Source organism: Danio rerio, chromosome 8 (genome assembly GCF_052040795.2).
Source record: "Danio rerio strain M-AB ecotype USA chromosome 8, GRCz13ab, whole genome shotgun sequence".
Taxonomy (NCBI): domain Eukaryota; kingdom Metazoa; phylum Chordata; class Actinopteri; order Cypriniformes; family Danionidae; genus Danio; species Danio rerio.
In genome coordinates this window covers 5,822,501-5,845,000 of record NC_141028.1, presented here as the reverse complement: position 1 = coordinate 5,845,000, position 22,500 = coordinate 5,822,501, and the positions used below count along the sequence as shown (strand labels likewise).

Genomic DNA, 22,500 nt, shown 5'->3' with positions numbered 1-22,500 from the left:
GTCATGTCACATGTCACTCCGCTGCTCATCTGTTTGCACTGGCTGCCAGTTGCTGCTCGCATCAAATTCAAAGCTCTTATGTTTGCTTACCAAGCGACTTCTGGCTTTGCTCTTTCTTATCTGATCTCACTTCTGCAGATTTATGTGCCCTCCAGAAACTTGCACTCTGTGAATGAACGTCACCTCGTGGTTCCATCCCAAAGAGGAAAGAAATCACTTTCCCGAACTCTCACATTCAATCTGCCCAGTTAGTGGAATGAACTCCCTAACTGCATCAGAACAGCAGAGTCACTCGCTGTCTTCAAGCAACGACTAAAAACTCAACTATTTAGTCTCCACTTCACTTCCTAATCTGAAATTGCCTCTCTGGCTTCAGCGCTAACTGTACTACAAAAAAACAAATAAAATAAAAATTACTAATGTTTTGCTTCTTACACTTTACACACCTAAAACTTGCCTACAGCACTTATTCTTTGTTGCTCTTATAGTTGTGTAAGTTGCTTCCTTGTCCTCATTTGTAAGTCGCTTTGGATAAAAGCGTCTGCTAAATGACTAAATGTAAATGTAATAATTGTATTGTATGTAAACTTGACTTTCAAAAAAAGTTATAACAATTTCTCCAAACAGATCTCTCTCATTATTCTACTGTTAAGCACAACAGAAACAAATTTGATAATCTTAATTTACCTAAAAGAGAAAAAGTTTAGTCACATTAACATCTGACTTTTTAAGATTGCTTGTTTATTTTAACTGTATGTTGTCAAAGAACATGGTAGTATTCAGGCCCGGATTGGCTAATCGGGAGAACCGGGAGAATTCCCGGTTGGCCGGTGCATTTTTTGGCCATGAGGGCCGGTGTCCCTAGCTGCTTGCACTCTCAGCAGTTGCACTTTTTTTCATTTATTTATTTATTTGACCATAGCCTCACTCTTTTTATTCATTATTTTGCCGCAGCTCTGCTCTTTTTATTTTTTTTCTCGCAGCCCCGTAAACAAAATGCAGCCTGTAGATTATTAATGATGTAACTCTCATCATTCCACTCTAAACAGCGGCACCTTAGTGAATGTAAGAATTCGAATAATTGATATTAATGAATAATACACCTGCTAAATGAAAATCAGATGATTCACTACATTAATAAATCTGACATAACTTGATCAGAAATCTAAAAAGGAGAGAAAAAGATTAAGCCATCAATAAAAGTCTTGCAGGTCATAGTGCAATATTTGTTTTTCTTTCCAGCCACATTAGATCAGCAGCGCCACTGTGGTCCAGTGGTCAGCATGTTGAATTATGACACTGCTGACCTGTGTTCGAACCTCATCTGAAAAATTGTTATAATTTTTTTTTCATTTTTTATTGTTAAGACATATAATACTGTTAGGGTTGTTGAAAATTTGAAGTCCTAAAGCAGCTGTTTTCTTAAAAAAAGACGTGATAGCGTCCTTAGAAACTGAATTGGAAATGACCTTATTTTAATAGTCAGTCGTGAACTGAGATGGGCCGGTCTAAGGCTTGAAACTTCAGGGCTGATAAGGAGTCCCACTCAGGCCCTGGTAGTATTATGCTCAAAATCTGAAAAAAGATCCTTGTTAATGGGGTCGAAGAAAAAAAAAAAACCTTAGCAGTTCTTTCTGGCATTGATTTTGTTAGTGCTGCTTTTTCAACAGTCATTTTTGCCCATATTTCGGTCTTTCTGCTCACCAGGTCAACAGCTTGCGCTGGAAATTGGTGAATATTCAGAGTTCCTGCATGTGCTGTTTGCTCCGCCTGCTCTCTCTCTCTCTCTCTCTCTCTCTCTCTCCTTCTCCCATGACTGTTGCAGAGGTATTGATTATTTTGGATTCTGATTATCTAAAAGGCCTTCTGCTACTGTAGGCATTGGATTTATTTTGGTTTAATTATTAATGGGGCTGAGCTTACAGTAAGCAGTCGCCTTCTATCAGATCATGACGGATTACACGGTTAATATTCAGCAGCGTATATTTATTTACGTGTGTACTAAGCTGTGTGTATGAGCATTGGCAGGCCTCTCTGAAGTGAATATGTCTCTCTCTCTCTTTTTGTCTCTGTAGAGGGAGCTCAATTCAGTGGCGGCTCAACTAGCAGGCCGACAGGAGGAGAGCGAGGACTCCCATAAGCACCTGGTGGAGCTGAGCCGCGAATTCAAGAAAAATGTCCCCGAGGTGAGTGGAGGAGAGAGCGAGAAATGGTTAAGAAAGTGTGTGTTCTCGAACTGTCTTAGAAGGGATTTTCATCAAGTCAGTTTCATGCTTACACCCTTTCAAGGTGTTTTTTTAGTTTTAGTTTTAGTCAACACGTGTGGGTTTGCTGCAGATTTCTGTTACTTTTTTTTTTTTTTGAGCCAATCAGGTGATCTGTAAATACCATGTGACTAAATGTTCTGGAGCAACAGGAAATTGATGTCATAAACACACCGATTAGCTGACATTGACACTGTTGTGGAAACGCATTTATTAAATATGTAGTTCAATTATTCACATATTAAATAAATATTTGCATAAATACTTTTATTTTGGAATTAAAAACATATTTACATACATAATTACATAAATTTACATAATGACATATTGTTGACACTACATTGTAGCCAATATAATTATATTTTTAAAGAAATTAACACCATGGTTAGATTTATTTATTTATTTATTTATTTATTTATTTATTTATTTATTTATTTATTTTTTAAAGAAATTAATACCCCCATACAATAATATTATGTAAGTATATTTATTTGGATATTTGTAATTATTTAAACATTAATTTTCCATTTATACATATGATTTCCAAAAATGCCGTAATAAAAGTATTTACTATAACTTAATTAAATATTATTATTAATAAACCAGAAGTTTGAAGTCAGATTTATTTATTTATGTTTTTTTTATAAATTAATAAATTTATGTTATAATATTATGTAAGTATGTTTATTTTAATATATTTTTCTATTATTTTTACATATGTATTTACATTTATGCATACTAATATTTTAAAATATTTACTATTACTTAATTAAATTTTAATAATATTAAAACCAGATATTTGAGGTCAGATCTTAATTATTTTTATTTATTTATTTAAAGAAATTAATAATTCCATTTAATACTATTATGTAAGTAGATTTATTTTTATTTAAAAAAATATTTCAATATTTATTTATCTTTATTCATAATATTATTTTTAATCGCTTAAATAAAAATATTTACTATAACTTTATAACTTAATTAAATATTATTAATAATAAACCAGAAGTTTTAGGTCTGATTTCAATTTATTTATTTATTTTATTTTATTTTTTAAAGAAATTAATATCCTCATGTAATAATCTGATATAAGTATATTTATTTGGATATATTTTCAATTTTTTTAAATATTAATTTAAATTTATACATATGATTTACAAAAATGTCTTAATAAAAATATTTACTATAACTTAATTAAATATTATTAATATTTAACCAGATGTTTGAGGTCAGATTTTTATTTATTTATTTATTTATTTTTATTTGTTCATTTAACATGAGGTGAGTGGGGAGAGCGAGAGTGTGTATGTGTGTTCAAAACGTCTAAGCAGGGATGTTCATCGTGTCAGATTTATGCTGATAGACTCTATTAAGGTGTTTTTTATTTATTTATTTTTTTTACCTTACCTGAGTTTTAGTTGTGCTTTTTGTGTTTGCTGGGGACTTTTTTTCTGTCTTCTGTTGCTTTATTTTGAAGCCAATCAGATGATCTGACCCATCCATTCTTTTAGGATCAGCACTAACAGTGTAACACAGAATATCTGGTGTTTATTGACGTTAGTTGTCACATTCAGCCAACGTCAGCATTTAAGCTCCACCAAAACACATGAATAAAACCTCACAGAAGTTTGGGGTCAGTAATGTTTATTCTGTAAAATTAATACTTTTATTAATCAAAGATGCATTAAATAGGTCAAAGTACGTTCTCTGATGTATCATTAATGTAGCATAATCTGGTTAAAAAATTGAAAAGATTAAAAGTATTTGTTTTATTTTGAACATAGTAAATGTATCAAATGCAGCATCTTTACGAAACATTTTTGAAAGTGTTTGTTTTATTTTACATCTCATATTAAATGTATTAAACGCATCTTGTTGAAACATTCTTGTCTATTAATGTTTGTTTTACTCTTTTGCTGTCTCCGCCCCCTCTTGTTTGGCTCCACCCTTTTTATTTTATACCCCTAGCTTTTTTTAAATTCTCTTTTCATCTATTAACTCCTCCCTTTTGGCCCCTCCTATGTTTTCTATACTCCTCCCTTATGGCCCCTCTCCTATATTTCAGGCCCCTCCCATTTTGGCTCCTCCCACATATTCTGTGCTCCACATCTTAATCAAATATGCATAAACCGATAGAAAGTGTTTGTTTTATTTTGAACCTCATATTAAATGTAATATATGCCAATTATTAAATTAATAAATTAAAATATTTAATGCCACTCCTCTTCTGTTCTCTCCGCCCCTCTCTTGTTTGTCTCCACCCTTTTCATTTTATGCCCCTCCTCTTTTGAATTCTCCTTTTTGTACTTCTCCCTTTTGGCCCCTCCTATGTTTTCTATACTCCTCCCTTATGGCCCCTCTCCTATATTTCAGGCCCCTCCCATTTTGGCTCCTCCCACATATTCTGTGCTCCACATCTTAATCAAATATGCATAAACCGATAGAAAGTGTTTGTTTTATTTTGAACCTCATATTAAATGTAATATATGCCAATTATTAAATTAATAAATTAAAATATTTAATGCCACTCCTCTTCTGTTGTCTCCGCCCCTCTCTTGTTTGTCTCCACCCTTTTCATTTTATGCCCCTCCTCTTTTGAATTCTCCTTTTTGTACTTCTCCCTTTTGGCCCCTCCTATGTTTTCTATACTCCTCCCTATGGCTCCTCCTCTATATTTTAGGCCCCTCCCATTTTGACCCCTCCCACATATTATGTGCTCCACATCTTAATCAATTATGCATTAAACCGATAGAAAGTGTTTGTTTTATTTTGAACCTCATATTAAATGTAATAAATGCCAATAATTAAATTAATAAATTAAATTATTAAATGCCACTCCTCTTCTGTTGTCTCCGCCCCCTCTCTTGTTTGTCTCCACCATTTTCATGTTATGCCCCTCCTCTTTTTAATCCTCCTTTTTGTACTTCTCCCTTTTGGCCCCTCCTATGTTTTCTATACTCCTCCCTTATGGCTCCTCCTCTATATTTCAGGCCCCTCCCATTTTAGCTCCCCCACATATTCTGTGCTCCACATCCTAATCAAATATGCATGAACCGATAGAAAGTGTTTGTTTTATTTTGAACCTCATATTAAATGTAATAAATGCCAATCATTAAATTAATAAATGAAATAATTAAATGCCACTCGTCTTCTGTTGTCTCCGCCCCCTCTCTTGTTTGTCTCCACCCTTTTCATTTTATGCTATATAAAACAAGCTGAATTTTAAACTGTAAGTTCTCTTTAAGCTCTCTAGTGTTTACTGACACAGCACACAGCCAATCAGCATTAAAGCTTCACCCATGAATATTTAAAAAAAACATGAATAAAACCTGAGCTACGCAGGAAAATCCTCCACAGAATGCCTTTAAGTTCAAGTCCCTCTTCGTTTAAATATCCGTCAGTCTAATCCTCCTGCGATTCCTCTTCAGGTAAAGGTGACGGCGGCAGGAATGCTTGTCACGCGTCTCTCATTATACGCGCTTTGACATTTTACATTTCTCCTCGTTAGCGGCCTCCCTTTTTTTTCCGCCGCTGCGTTTGAAGCTCGGACACGATCCGCCGTCAGACTCCTCGACTCCTCGTTTGCTCTCCACTTGACACAAATGTCATCAGTGACAATCAGAATTTACAAGATTAGCAAATGTCTGCAGCGCATGAAGCTTCCTACTAGCCGTATTGCTAAAGATTGTGGCGTAATTGAACATAAACAAAGTGTCGGTAATGGATTGACGGGAGAATCAGAGGAGTTATCGGTGTTAATGGAGGACTTATTATTGTCTTCAGTGGAAGATTTTGAGTTTACAGCAATATCTACACTGCCTTTATTACTCTGAGTTTGTTTCTAATATAATATATGAATGCTTCAATCATACATTTTGCAGACAAGTAAAATATGTTTGTCCTTAAAACAAGTTAAATAATTTGTAGACAAAGCTTGTTGTCAAAAATACTTGAACAAGTTTGTTTTTATCATGATGCTGTTTAGCAAATGAGCACATTTTATCCTGGAATTGTCTTTTAAAAATAATGTAAAAATTGCAATAAATAACTTTAACTAATGTATTACTTTTATTTTATATTTAATGATAGCAAAATGTCAAATTTAAAATTTGTATTTTTTAAATTCCAAAACAAATAATTATTAAAAAGTTTAAAGACAATAATAAAAAGCTTGCTTTTAAAAATACCTGATCATTTTTTTCAGTATGATGTTGTTTTGTTCATAACAAAAAATTACATTTTATCCTAAAATTGTAAATTAATAACATAATAATGCTACAATAAACGTGTTTTCTATTACCAAAATACTTAAACATTTATTTTTTTTGCATTATGATGTTTTTATTAAAAAAATAATCGCAGAATCTTCACTTAAAAATAAGGTTAAAAATGCAAAGACATTTATTTATTTATTATTATAATTGTTTTATTTATTATTTTATTAAGGCATTTATTTATTATTTTATTGTGTTAAGGCATTTATTTATTTATTTAGTATTTTATTAAGGCATTTATTTATTTATGTAATGTATGTTTTATTTAGGATGCAGTATGGCTCATGCAATACCATTTTATTTATTTTATTTATTCATTTTGTAAAAAAAAATAATCACAGAATCTTCACTTAAAAATAAGGTTAAAAATGCAAAGACATTTATTTATTTATTATTATAATTGTTTTATTTATTATTTTATTAAGGCATTTATTTATTATTTTATTGTATTAAGGCATTTATTTATTTATTTGGTATTTTATTAAGGCATTTATTTATTTATTTATTTATGTAATGTATGTTTTATTTAGGATGCAGTATGGCTCATGCAATACCATTTTATTTATTTTATTTATTCATTTTGTGTTTTATGTTGTGTTTTATTTTATCCTTTATTTAGCGTACAGTATAGCTCATGCAATGCTATTTTATTTATTTATTTATTTTGTATTTTATGTTGTGTTTTATTTTATTTTCTATTTTGGGTGCAGTTTGACTCATGCAATGCCGTTTTATTTTAATTAATTAATTTATTTATTAACTGATTTATTTTTTGTTTTATGTTGTGTTTAATTTTTTATTTACAGTGCAGTATGGCTCATGTAATACCATTTTATGTATTTGTTTATTTATTAATTTATTTTTTTTAATTAATCAGATTTGTGTCTTTTTCTCTGTTTAGGATGTGCTGGAGATGGTTTCGCCCGTCCTAAAGAGTTTCCAAGCTCAGGTCAGTCATCAGTGCTCATGGTTTAATGCAGATATCATCACATCCACCTTATCTAAAACAGAGATGTAGGGCTCTATTTAAACGATCCAGACGCAAAGTCTAAAGCGCATGGCACAAAATGATTAAGGGCATGTCAGAATCCACTTTTACTATTTTAAGGATGGAAAAATATGGTGCATGGTCTAATAGGGTTGTCCTTATTCTCTTACGCCCCATTCACACGGGGCTTCAGCTTCAACGCTTGACTGAAGGCGTGTCTAAAGTTGCGTCTTAGCAGCATCAGCAATAGGCCAATGTCTAGCTGGTGTATTTGCATACAGAGATCTGATTGGCTGACGCTTCCATCGGCGAAGCGGTGCCGACGGATCCACAATGCAGTTCGGCAACGCCAGACGTCACCCATTCAAAGTGAATGGAAAGCGTTGATGCTGACGCCCCGTGTGAATGGGGCGTTAATGAGTTACAGGTGTGTTTTGAGAATAAACCAATCAGAGTCTCCTCTATCATTCCCTTTGAGAGTCAGTTGTGTTGCACAATGGTGCATTTGCTATTTACATGGTGGACTTTGTAAGTGGTGCTTCACTACCGAAAAAATTGGGTCAAAAATGGACTTAAAATTGTAAGGCAACTTGCTGCTCAGCTTTTTTTTTTTGAGTCAATTAAACTTACATAAAATCTATTAAGGTACTTGAGTTAAAAGTTGATTCATCAAAAAAAAAAAAAAAAAAAAAAAACGAAGCGCCACTGTAAAAGCGGATTGCTTAAATCCATTGCTTTAAAAGTGACAAGTTGGTTCTACTTAAAACATTTAAGTAATTCTGTTGTAACTTAGAACTGCAAACACCAGGTCAAGAAGAAAGCCAATGTGGGCCTTTTTATATAATACATTTCTCATAAAATAAATTACTTCAAGAACATGAAGTTGAACAAGTGCACATCGACATCACCTATACACTTTATAACTGCAGGTTAACTATGTTCATAGATAGTAGCTTTAACTGTTAAAAGCTATTAGTTACTAGTTAATGAGTTGAAGTTTTTAGTAACTAATAAAATTATGGCAACTAATAATCTTAACTTTTCCAAATTTGATTGTAATGCAACAATAAGTGAAGCGATATTTACAAATAAACTTGAATTATAAACTTGAAGATGATACACAGTGAAGATGTTGTGGCTTTTAGAGGTGTGAGATGCTCTTTGGGATTTTCATTAGGCTATTTTTTTTGCATGATATTCCAAAATGCGCATAAGAATGGGATGGAAACAAAGCTTGGGATGTGTTGGTTTCTGGAAGAAAACTCAATGGAGTGACTTTGTGAATGCAGATCTTTTTCAGACAGCAACATTATTACACACCAAAGAAAGATGCAATGGTGGAAATAGCATGACAGGAGCCCTTTCAAACACCCAAATCAAGCGATTCCATTTAGTCACCCGTCATTGTTTCTGCATGCACTTGAATTTATTCACCCTTCTGAAAATTTTTATTTCTTTAAATATTTCCCAAAGAATTTTTAACAAAGCAAGAAATTTTTCACAGTATTTCCTATAATATTTTTTCTTCTTGAGACAGTCTTATTTGTTTTATTTCCGCTAGAATAAAAGCAGATTTTATTATTTTTTTAAAACAATTTTAAGCCAATTATTAGCCATGTGCGTAGAGTTGCTGAAGTTTGCCCTGTGTGCTTGCGGTTTTTAGAAACTTCTTTGGTTTGGTGTGTCAGTCTTGTCAATGCTATTGTTCAAAAAAGGTAATGATTCGCACTCAAGTAATGCTGCTTCGTACTGTTTTTTATTTTTCTTACATTCTACAAGTGATTAAGGCCGTACTCACACTAGGTACAGTTGCCTCGAACCGGGCCAAAGCATGCTTGTCCCCCCTCCCGTCTCCCCCGACGGCCCGCGCTCACACCAAAACGGGCTTCGGCACGCTTACGTCATCGCTGCTGCGCTGTTCAGTGAGAAGCTCTCTCACTCAGAGATTTCTCTAGTTATATCGTTTCAGTCATTTGATATGCCGTCAAATATTTCGCCAAACAGTCCTTAGGGATGCGGGGACACGCAGTCAGATATTTCGCCGAACAGATCCGCCACTTTTGGTGCTCATAAACAGTCATAAAGCTCTCGTGCTGCAGGAATGAGGAGGTCTGCTGTAGGCGCGCAGCTGTCGTGCAGTGAGGGGTTTGCGTCTTTAATAAACTACGGCAGTTTGCGTTCACTGAACAGTAAGAACTATTAATAAATCCATATGAAACAGCCCCTTAAAAGTCACGTCTCGCTTTCAGTTTCGGGCTTTGGCGTGTTTTGCACTCACACACAAGCGTACCGCGCCAAAGCCCAAGTGAACCAGGCTCAGGCACACCTCTTCCAACCGGGCCAGGGCCGGCCAAGTGAACCGTGCTTGAGCCCAATTCAGCGCACTTACACTTCTCAAACGATCCAGGAAACGGGCCTGGGCACGGTACGGATGGCATAGTGTGAGTAGGCCCTAAAAGACACAGACGTTTCGGCACAATGCCTTCCTCAGTGTGTGACACAATCTTCTCACTACACCCTTTTATCCCATAGTCAATCACAATTTGTCACTACCTAGACCACTTTCAGGCCCCGTTTACACTAATGCGTTTTCGTTTTAAAACGTATACGTTTTGCTACGGTTACGCCATCCGTCCACACTACGCCGTAGTTCTCAAGCGCCAAAAACAGAGCGTTCCGAAAACGCAGGAGAGTCCGTTTTCATTCTAAAATGCTGCTGCTCTGTCTCAGTGTGGATGAGGGAAAACGGAGACATCTGAAAACGGAGGCGGGGCTGCTGAGATTCGCTATCTGATTGGGGCTTTTTGTGTTATTGCGTATCCTTCCCTTATTCGTCAAGCTCCTATCACATGACTATAACACATGGCTTTAACGCTACCGGAAAACAGCAGACCAGCCTTCACTGTAAACAACAACATGGACACAGAAATGGGAGCGTTGTTTGCACTATTGTCTGTTTTAGGCGCCATTGTGCAGTTATTCATTTCTTACGTTTAGTAACAACTCGACCTCGTCATCTGTCCACAAAAATACCTCTCTTGCTTTCTTTGCCATCTCGTTTATTGTTTAACCGGTGTTTGTTGAATAACAATAACCAAATGCCGAGCGAGACACATGCTTTCTGTTTACACTAGAACGTGCATGCCCAGAGTGCGCGAATGGTCACATGATATATGTTTTTGGTGGCGTAGTGTGGATGGAGATATGTTCAGAAACGCTGTGTGAAACGCTAGTGTGGACGCGGATCGTTTTTGATCTAAAACGCCATTTTAAAACTAAAACACACTAGTGTAAACGGGGCCTCATTTCATTATCCATTATTAACCACACAATGACTATATTTTCACACTTCAAACATCATTACCCAGAGAAACAGTATATCGATTATTATCATTTGTCAAGTGTACATCAATACAATGAAAATCCGACAGCTAACATAAAAAATTCACCTCAACCCAAACAACTCACAAGAAACATCTATACCCTCACCGTTTTCTAAATTATTAGCCCCCTTAAGCAATATTTGTTTTGGATTGTCATTATATAATGGCTTGCCTAGTTAAGCCTATAAAAGTCACTTTAAGCTGTATAGAAGTGTCTTGAAAAATGTCTAGTCAAATATTATTTACTGTCATCATGGCAAAGATAAATAAATCAGTTATTAGAGATGAGTTATTAAACTATTATGTTTAGAAATGTTTAGCGTTCTGTTAAACAGAAATTGAGGGGGGAAATATACAGGAGGGCTAATAATACAACTGACTTCAACTGTATGTCTGATGTAAACAGCAAATGCTTTGGACGCTGGCATGGAAATGAGTGTGCATCACGTCATCTGTACCAGTCCTCCATCTCCCCCCCTCTTCTGGCTGTATTGACTGGTATCATTTTCCCGTCAGACTTAAGTAGCATCTCTCCTCCATTAAGATGCAGGAGTACTGAATCTCTCTCTCTCTCTTTCTCTCACTCTCTCTGTCATCCCGCTGTAATGCTGCACTTGCCGTTTCTTCCCTGACATGCTCCTGTCCAGAAAGTCATCTGATCTCCTCTCAGAGCCATTAAACAGCACATCATAAATCATATTTTGCAAAGCTCGTCTGTGATCCAGAAATGCTCGGGCGTACTGAAATGAGAGCGGTGCTGTCGGAGAATCTAGCTGGACACACTTCTGGAATGATGTTGGGCTGTAATGCAGTGGCACTGTCTTTTTTGTTAAATGTTTTTGTTACAGTAAATATGGAACACATAAACAGCGGTAGAACAAAACTGCAAAGAACAGGATTGTGTATTAACAGCACTGAATAATATTGGTAGAATTTAAACTGAATTTAGCGTTAGTTATAATTATTTAATTATTTCATAATTATTATAAAAATGTAATTACTTACAATAACAGCAATAATATTAATACTACCATTAATAATACAAATAATTGATTTATTATTAATAAAAGTAATAGGCAAATAAATACAGCATTGGTGTGTAAATGTCATAATTGATAAATTATGTATATATATATATAAATATTGATACTATACTGTACTAAAAATAATAACATGTTAATAAATATATATTCATAAAAATAAATAAATATTATAAATAATATAAGAAATATAAAACATTTTAAAAATAATATATAAATATTATAATATAAAATATATGAATGATAATTATAATAATACAAATAATAATAATATTAATAATACTTATAATAACACTTTATTTATTTATTATTAATAAAATTAATATTTAAATAAGTACAGTAATAATGATGATGATGATAATAATAATAATAATAATATTATTATTATTATTATTATTATTATTATTATTAATAAATGAATAAATATATACAAATAAAATACATGCAATAATATATAAATAATAATAATAATAATAATGATTAGAATGAAATAGTAATAACAACCAACAACAACAATAAAGTTTTTATTACACAATAATAATACTCAGACTCAACTTTATTATCCTGTTTAGGGAAACTAATATCGCTGCAAGGTGCCATAACACAGGCGAAAGTTCCATGTACACACTTGTATAAATGAGTATACATGGAATGACTCGTGCTGCAAACCACTTTCTGCTTGTCGCCACTTGAGATAATAATAATAATAATGGTTGTTGTTGCTAATAATAATAATATAATCATATATACATAAAATTATTATAGTTTTTTTTGCAATAATAATAATAATAATAATAATAATAATAATAATAATAATAATAATAATAGTTTTTCCAGTGATGGGCTGCAGCTGGAAGGGCATCCACTGCGTAAAACATAAGCTGGATATGTTGGCGGTTCATTCCACTGTGGCGACCTCAGATGAACAAAGGGACTAAGCCAAATAAAGAATGAATGAATGAATTAATAAACAAATAATAATAGTTGTTGTTATAGTTATTAATATTTGTTAACAATAATAACAAATAATAACAGTAATAGTAGTAGTAGTAGTAGTAGTTGGTGTTGTTGTTATTAATATTTGTTGTTGTTGTTAATAATAATAATAATAATAATTATAATATAATAATAACTACAACAACAACAAAAAATACATTTCTTAATAATTATCAAAGTAAATTAAATTATATTGTTAAAAAGTTGTTATAATTGAAATCCCTTTTTCATAAGTGTCCTGGCCAAGATTGACTGTACACTACTCTCGTGGGTGTATTAAACTGATAGTTATATGTCATTTTTTTGTTTTTATTTTAAATGGTACTGAGCAGGCCCGGATTAAGACTTCAGAGGCCCCTGGGCACATTGTCCTGCAGGTCCCTCTACTCAGCCGTGCCCTTATAGTTAAATTAAAAAATAAGAATGATATAATATATTTTTAAATAAAATTAATCTATAATGTTTTGCCTGCATTTTTGAAATTATTGATATTTAGTACAAATATTTATAGTTTGCAGAGATTTAACTTATTTTTAAAGCATTTAAACCACACAGTTTGATAAAAAATACTAATAAAACCAGTGATAATTATAGTTTTTAGTATACTTGTTGGAAAATAACAGTCCATAGATAATTTAAAATAACTATTTAGATGCTGTTTATACACAAATAAAATAAGCTAAACCTTAAATACCCACAAGCCACTTGTGACTTGTATCACATTTTTTGTTATTTTAATTTTTAAACTAAATTATTTCCTTTCTTTTAAAAATAAACGAATTTACAATCTGATATGTACCGGGGTAAAAAAGAAGAATGAGTTCGTTAGACACTGGATTCGAACCAGGTTCATGATCAGTTGCATCAAAAATGTTGCCATGCACTTTAGGAGCTACACCACTACTACACTCTGTCAATCAAACAGTGACCCAATGATGTGCGCTATTTGCTCTTAGCCTAAATAGACTCTCCAAAATCAGTATCCCCCCCCCCCCCCCCCCCAGGGCCCCAAGTGCACATGAGCCCCTGGGCCTGTGCATATAATGCCCATTGGTTAATCCAGCCCTGGCACTGAGTAGCAGAGTGGAGTGATGCAGCTGATTAACAGGTGTCACAATCCTTCATTATCATCCCTATACTCTACTTCAGCACCATGCATTTCATACAAATCCGAATTTCACAGCCCTGACAGCAGTGCATGATGGGTAAACTTCACAGGGACCACTTACTGCGGCAGAGAAGTTTGAACTGCAGCGATATGTAGGTGGAGTGTGTGTTTGTGTGTTTTGTGTCCCTCTGAAGCATCCGTGTGTGTGTGTGTTTTGGGTCTCCTCGGCCCTGGTTCTCCTCCCTCCTCCAGCTCCTGGGGTCCCCGGTGGTTTAGGACCCTTATCGTGCCACTTTTTAAAAGAGAAGTGGCTGGCTTTGAAGTGTTTGCGACATGACAGGTTTCTCTTTTCTTTCGGGTGTTTCATTTGCGCGCGTCCCTCCCTCTTCTCCCTCCTGCTAATTATCGTTAAGCAGGCGGCTGATTAGAAACACGCGTCGACCCAGATTTCCTCTTCTGAAAGGGTTAATCCCTGAGCTGGTGGCTGTCATTGGTCGTCTCTTTTCCTTGGTTTTTTGGTCCTCGTCTTTTTCTCTTTCGGAGCGGAGGAGCTAATGAGGTCCCGTCAGAGCCGGGGAGAGGTGTTAATTTGGCCTGTGAAGTGGAAAGGAGATTAAGGACAGTAAGAAGTCGAGTTTACGGCTTAAAATACATCGCTGTCCTTATTAATCCAAAGGCCCTGGGAGACCGGCAGCACTTTTTGGTTTTATAATGAAGAGTGTCTTATAATGAAGGTAATTTTAATAAAATTTACTGCGAGGAGGCTCGCGTCCGACCGTGTGTGTGTGTGTGTCTTAATAGAGTCGACCGCACTGCTGGGTCTGATATTGAAGTGTTGGCGATTTCTTTTCTCTGGCTTTGAGAAGTGTAACGCCACACAGCGTTCACCTTAATACTTCTGTCAAGAGTGAAGAAAAGGATGGGATCCCTAAATCCTGTTGAATTTGTCAGAGTTGGCAGTAATTTTAGCAATATATTTATACTTTTAGCAAATCATACAGTTGATATAGTTGTTTTTAATAAGTCAGCTTTGGAATATCAGCTTTTTCTTCCGCTTTTCAAGATGTCGTTCTGTGCTCATTGCTTTGACTTTGTGTACAATAATGTGTCTTAGATGAGGTTGATATTTAAGTGCTTTTAGTTTTAATTATCAGCAGATATGTTGCAGTGGAATAAAATAATGATGGATAGTATTTATTGGATAATAGTTTGGGTTTTCCAATTATTTTAAATTATTAAGTTAAGTTAAATTAGAAAAAGTTGCTTCTGACCAGTAAGTGTTAATCTGGATTAAATTAAATTAAATTAAATTAAATTAAATTAAATTAAATTAAATTAAATTAAATTAAATTAAATTAAATTAAATTAAATTAAATTAATTTAATTTAATTTAATTTAATTTAATTTAATTTAATTTAATTTAAAAATGATAATAAAAAATAAAATAAAATAGGAAAAACTGTTTATCTGAAAAAGTTAAAAATTAAATTAAATTAAGTGTTTGAAAATCATGTTAAAAATAAAATAATTAAGTTAAGTTAAATAAGGAAAAGTTGCTTCTGACCAGTAAGTGTTCATCTGGAATAAAATAAATAAATAAAAATAAATAAATGAATAAAATAAAGTTAAAATGAATAAAATAAATGAATAAAATAAAGTTAAAAAATAAAGTACCTTTAATTTAAAGGTAAATTAAATTAAAACAAAACAGAATCAAATAAAATAAAATAAGAAAAAATTGCTTCTGACCAGTAAGTGTTCATCTGGAAAAGTTCAAAATAAAATAAAATAAAATAAAATAAAATAAAATAAAATAAAATAAAATAAAATAAAATAAAATAAAATAAAATAAAATAAAATAAGGAAAAGTTACTTCTGACCAGTAAGTGTTCATCTGAAAAAAATAAATAAATAAAATAAAATAAAATAAGGACAAGCTACTTCTGACCAGTAAGTGTTCATATAAACAAAATAAAATAAAATAAAATATTTTTTAAAATTAAATTAATTTAAATTAAATTTAGTTAAGTTAAATAAAATAAGCAAAAGTTGCCTCTGACCAGTGAGTGTTCATTTGAAAATAAATAAATAAATAAATAAATAAAATAAATAAATAAATAAATAAATAAATAAATAAATAAATAAATAAATAAATAAATAAAACAAATATTAATTAATTTAATTAATCTGGAAATATACAGATATATTTTTCAGTCATTTTCCAATATACATGGTTGTTTTAAATAAAAACCTTGAAGTGTGTATAGAACTTTTGTTTGTACACTACAATCAACTTTTGAATACCCTATTGTCACATTAAAGCCCTAGCATGAGAAGCCAGAAAAATAAGTCAGATGTTTTGTTCTTAAGCAAACATAATTAGTCAACATAATTATTCATTTAATAGCTTTATAACATACAGATTCTGATAAACCATTGTCCAGTAGGATTCATATACAATAATATTTATAGATATAATACAGATATTCTGAAACACTTGATTATTTGTCACTCCCTATAGAGATCTCCATAAAATATATAGTAAATATTACAATATATACCCCAATATGACCTCCCTAGGCCTTCTTTTCAGGTGTTTTGAATGCGAGCAGATGCTTTTGTGTCCCCGGTTTAAGATGTCAGGCCTGAATTAAGCAGTCAGCTCATTTTCTCGGTGTCTGTTGGCGCTCGCAGAAAGAGAAAACATCCACGCAGGGCCCTAATTATGAAAACTTGCTTTACAAAGATAATCCGAGGAGTAATTTAGCGTGCACAATGAGAGTCGTGGCGCTGTGCAGATGGAGAATCTGATAAATAGTTCGGAACATGTAATTAGCAACTGGGTTCGGTTTCGTGCCATTAACCCCTGCGGCCCACAAATCTTCACCCGCCATTATATCAGACGAAGAGGTAAAAAAGCGCAATCCAGCTGACTGCACAAGGCCTAGCAAACGCCAGCATTCATCTCTAGCATAGCAGCAGCTTGTGGGGATTCGCAGTCAGACACCTGTTTTCTGGGGCACGAGGGTCTCCGGTGCTTCACAACAACATTTAAGACACTCAGCAGTAAATTATTCATCTGTGTGAGTGGATGGGTTTTCTGCACACGTGCACACATTAGTGCAATCGAGGCACTTCGCTGGGAGCGGAGCCCATTGGGGATGCGCGGGAATGTAGATGAATGGGATAGGATAAATTCTTTAGTTTTGAGGGGTTTTATTGGTAATATTGGGTTCTTTATTTGATGTGTGTATTTTATTGGGTGACATAAACTTATTGGTGAGTGAAATTGTGTATTTTTGTATGTTGTGTTTTATTTTTGTATTTAAAAAAATAATAATTATTAAGTTAAATAAGGAAAAGTTGCTTCTGACCAGTAAGTGTTCATCTGCAATAAAAAAAATAAATTAATTAAATAAAAAAATTAAAAAAATAAAAATAAAAATAGAAAATAAGTAAGTGTTCAGCTGAAAAAGTTAAATAATACTAAATAATAATAATAATAATTAAAAAATAAAATAAAATAAAATAAAATAAACAAGATAAAATGAGATGAAATAAGTTCAAATAAATTTAAATAAAATAGAGAATAAAATAAAATTAAACAAAATAAGAAAAATTACTTTTGACAAGTAAGTGTTCATCTGGTAAAAAGTTAAAAATAAAATAAAAAAATAAAATAATAAAATGAAATAAAATAAAATATAATAAAAAATAAAATAAGAAAAGTTGCTTCTGACCAGTAAGTGTTCTGCTGAAAAAGTTAAATAATACAAAATAATAATAATAAAATAAAACTAAATAAAATAAACAAGTTAAAATGAGATAAAATAAGTTAAAATAAATTTAAATAAAATAGAGAATAAAATAAAATTAAACAAAATAAGAAAAATTACTTCTGACAAGTAAGTGTCCATCTGGTAAAAAGTTAAAAATAATAAAAGAAAAGAAAAGAAAAGAAAAGAAAAGAAAAGAAAAGAAAAGAAAAGAAAAGTTGCTTCTGACCAGTAGGCTTTCTGCACACGTGCACACATTAGTGCGATTGAGGCACTTCGCTGAGATTATTATTATTAATTAATTATTATTATACATTCTTTTATTTTTAGGGGATTTATTGGTAATATTGGGTACTTTATTTGATTTGTGTATTTAATTGAGTAACATAAACTTATTGGTGAGTGAAAACGTGTATATATGTGTGTTTTTGTATTTTATTTTTTTATTTTTTTAGCATTTATTTAGCAAGAATGCATTATTAGTTCAAAAGAGACAGTAAAGATATTTTAAAAAATTTAAAAAATGATATTTGAAATAAATTATATTAATTTAAAAAAGAAAGAAAAAATAACCATAAAAAATGTCAGACACTCAAGTGACATCAACTCGAAAGTTGTTGTATTCTTTTTAAATCACCCTGTATTATGAATAGTATACTAATATAATATATAATACTTTCTTTGCATTTATTTAGCAAAAATTTATTTAGTAGTTCAAAAGAGACAGTATATATATATATATATATATATATATATATATATATATATATATATATATATATATATATATATATATATATATATATATTTTTTTTTTTAAATCCAATAATGACAATTTTAAAATAAAATATTTTTATTAAAATAAATAAAATTAATAATTAAAGAGTGTCATGGTTTTTAATATATATTATTATTATTATTATTATTATTATTATTATTATTATTATTATTATTATTATGTTTATTAATATTGTTATATATATTATTATATAATATTATTATATAGTGCTATAAATATTGTATTATTATTGATAAAAAATAATACCATATTTATATATTTTCTTTGTTTATTTAGCAAAAATAAATGTATAGTTCAAAAGAAACAGTAAAGAGCTTTTTTTTAAATCACATAACAAACAGTTTTAAAATAAATTATCTTTATTAAAAGAAATAAAATTAATAATGAAAGATTGTTAGGGTTTTTATTATTATTATTTTTTTTTTAACAAACTATTGTCTTTATTATTAATAATAGTATATTTATATAATATTTATAATATTTTTTCTTTGCATTTATTTCGCAGCAATTTATTTCAAAAGAGACATTAAAGATGTTTTTTAAAAATCAAGTAAATAACAATTTTAAAATAAATAATCTTTATTAAAAATATATAATATTATGATTATTATGATCATTAGTATTATTATTATTATAATTATCATCATCATCACCATCATCTTTATTATTATTATTATTTTAAATAATAATGAATTATTGTTTTTATTAGTATTATTATATATTCATTATTAATATTATATTCATATTAAATATAAATATAAACATTATTTGCATTTATTTAGCAAAAATAATTTTTGGTTCAAAAGAGACTGTAAAGATATTTAAAAAATGCAATAAGCACAATTTTAAAATAAATTATCTTTTAAAAATTTAATGTTTTAAATATTATAATAATAATTGTTATTATTATCTTTTTTGTTTTAAAATGTATTTAATAATGTATTTTGTGGAGCAAATTGTCATTTAGCATGATTTCTGAATAATAATGACACCGAAGACTCAAGTAATGATGCTGAAAATTCAGCTTTCCATCAATAATTTACATTTCTAAATATGTGCAAAACTATTATAATAGTATTTCTCAATATAAGTTTTTTTTTTTATTAAACTTTTAAATGAAATAAAAGCAGCGCTGGTGTGTATAATAGATGGGTGTGTATTTAAAAAAAGTATTTTGACCACAGTGATAAAGTATCTTTCTCCACCTGTGAAGTGTAATAAATAATATCACAGTGCACATTTTTGCCACCCAATAAAATCACAATGAAGAAGACGAAGCCTCGCCCTACATTTCATCATTTCAAGATCCTATTTTTTATTCAAAAAAGATGTCACATTAATATTACTTCACGTTGACATTCACGCTGAATCCGAGTGTATATTTTTGATACTTGTTGATGACCATAAAACACCATAAATCATGAGCGCTGATCCAGTTGTGAACTCCTCTGACCTTGCGGTGTGGCCTGAATATTTCCGCCGCAAGGTAAGTCTCAGTCTTTGATCCAGCGACAACACGCAGGGCCGGTCCTTCCTTTCGTTTTTTTGATTAATTCCTGAAGGAAATGATAATTCATCTTGAATGTATAAATATGTTATGAATCGCGGAATAAATCAAAGAGTAAAGGCACGATAATTAATTACCGCAGTATGTAAGAGAAGCTTGCGCGGGGGGGAAGAGTGCGTTATGTCGCTTGCTTCCTCTCAGCGTTATGATGAGAAGAGCTGTAATTACCTTCCTGTTCTGCTGGCTGCCTCCGGCTGTGCCGATTTGTACGCTCCTGTGGGCCTGGCGGTCGTAAACCTTTTCCCAGGCTAATTGTCATGAGGGCCTAATGCTCTGCTGTAGTGAGTGTGTGTACGGGGCGCGTCTCACACACACTATTTTAAAAAGACTCAGTCGAACAGGCTGCTCCAAAAGGCATTTAAAGTCTTCTGTGTTGTTGTGATGAATGTTAGTGAACTAATGTGGGCGGGGCTTAATCAGGTGGTTTGCGATTGGTGGATCTTGTATGATTGACAGTTTAGCCTCAATCTGAGAATAGAAGTTTTAATATTGCTATGAAATATTGCTCTTTTTATTTAAAATTTGTGATGCCTTAAAGTCTGGGTTTTTATTGTGATGTATGTTAGAGTGAACTATAATCAGTGTTGGGCAATATTGCATTACTAGTAATGCGTTACTGTAACAGCATTACTTTTGACAATATCTAATACTGTGTTACGTGTTTATGATGTTAAATAATTAAAGGGATGATACGTAACAATCAGTGAGTCTATTGATGCTGGGTGAATGAGGAGAAGACACATACGCTTGATAAGTGAAACAAAAAGTAAGTATTTATTAATGGATAATGTCAAACAATGAATGTAAGAAGGAAGATAAATGTAATTTTAAATAATTGAATTAAATAAAGAAAAATAAGAGTGTTGCCAAAACAAAGAAATAAATATAACAAAACAAACTAACTAAACCCCAACCCACTAAACTGACTGAACTTAACTAAACTTCATAACTCCCAAACATAATTACACATGTGGCAACGCCTCCAAAAACTAATACAAAATTTTACTAAGCTGCTCGAAATGCTAGAATTCTCGTAAAGTACACACTGTTAGCCATTAGCAAAACAAGATCTCAGGTAATCCAATTCTCATAAAGATCGTTCAAAATCTCACTATACATTAACAAGAGCAGCACAAGTTTAATTGATAAATCAACATAAACAGGGAGAAAACTAGAAAACAGCACTCGCAAACGAATCAAGCGGAACAAACAAACAAACAGTCCGGCCGACACAAGTGAGGAGATTGGCAGGCCAAGCGCTCCTCCAGAACAGCGCAAGCGCACCGGTTTTATACTGCGCGGACCCGATCCTTATTGGCGCGCCGATTTAGTGACGAAGGTGAATGACAGCTCACCCGACCAATGGTAGCACACCTGAAACAGGATAGCACCACAACAAGAGAGAGAGAGAGAAAAGCGCAAAGCAGAAAACAAAAAAAAAAAAATACTACAAAACATACGTGAAACGTAACATACTGTAATGCATTATTTTTTAAATACAGTAACTCTGTTATCCTTACAATTTGACGCATTTGTCTGTTACTTGGTAAGAAGAACTGAAACGTAAACAGCTGTCATATAATAAAGGCAATGACAGTATAATACTCACTGTTACAAAATACTGGAAGTTAGTCTTCCTCCACGTCATCTTGGTATCAGCTCCCCTCAGAAACATTCTCCTTGTCGCTTCTAACAATCTCTCAAACTCTCTCCAGCAGATTAAAGCTTTTGACGATCCATTTTCTGGTGACACTTTAGAACAGGGGTCACCAAACTTGTTCCTGGAGGTCCGGTTTCCTCCAGATTTGAGCTCCAACCCTAATCAAACACACCTGAACAAGCTAATCAAGATCTTACTAGGTTTACTTAAAACACCCAGGCAGGTGTGTTGAGGCAAGTTGGAGCTAAACAGGGTCACCGGCCCTCCAGGAACGAGATTGGTGACCCCTGCTGTAGAATAACTATCCGTTATAACTAGTAATAGATCATTATCAACTGTATCATATAATAAACTGTTAGTTAATGAGTTATAAATGACTTGTTGAATAATTTTTTTTTCATCAAATTTTCTTTTATTTTTTATTTTTTAAAACACAAAAACATACCGTAGACAATCCGCATATAGCAAAGTGCGTAGATATACATGTATAAAACAATATACAAGTTGTTAGATAAAAGTATCAATATTAGTGCCACAATGACAACAATATTGCCAGTAAAAAGGAAAAACTGAAAGTAATGACAAGGACATACTAAAGCAAATAAAAATGCTAAAATAAAATAAATTTATATATATATATATATA

The 22,500-nt window shown here is 32.0% G+C and overlaps 1 protein-coding gene across 3 annotated transcripts in view; it reads left to right on the top strand.

The window, feature by feature from the left end:
- cux2b (cut-like homeobox 2b) overlaps positions 1–22,500 on the top strand; it is a 338,324-nt gene that overhangs the window by 140,880 nt on the left and 174,944 nt on the right. For 2 of the 3 annotated variants that reach the window (XM_087264087.2, XM_087264089.1), the window contains exons 2-3: positions 2,076–2,186; positions 7,440–7,487. In XM_087264087.2, coding sequence (XP_087120213.1) covers positions 2,076–2,186; positions 7,440–7,487 — 159 coding nt within the window. Of the gene's footprint in view, positions 1–1,707; positions 1,828–2,075; positions 2,187–7,439; positions 7,488–22,500 lie in introns of all 3 variants that reach the window. The other variant, XM_087264088.1, reaches the window with a different exon arrangement.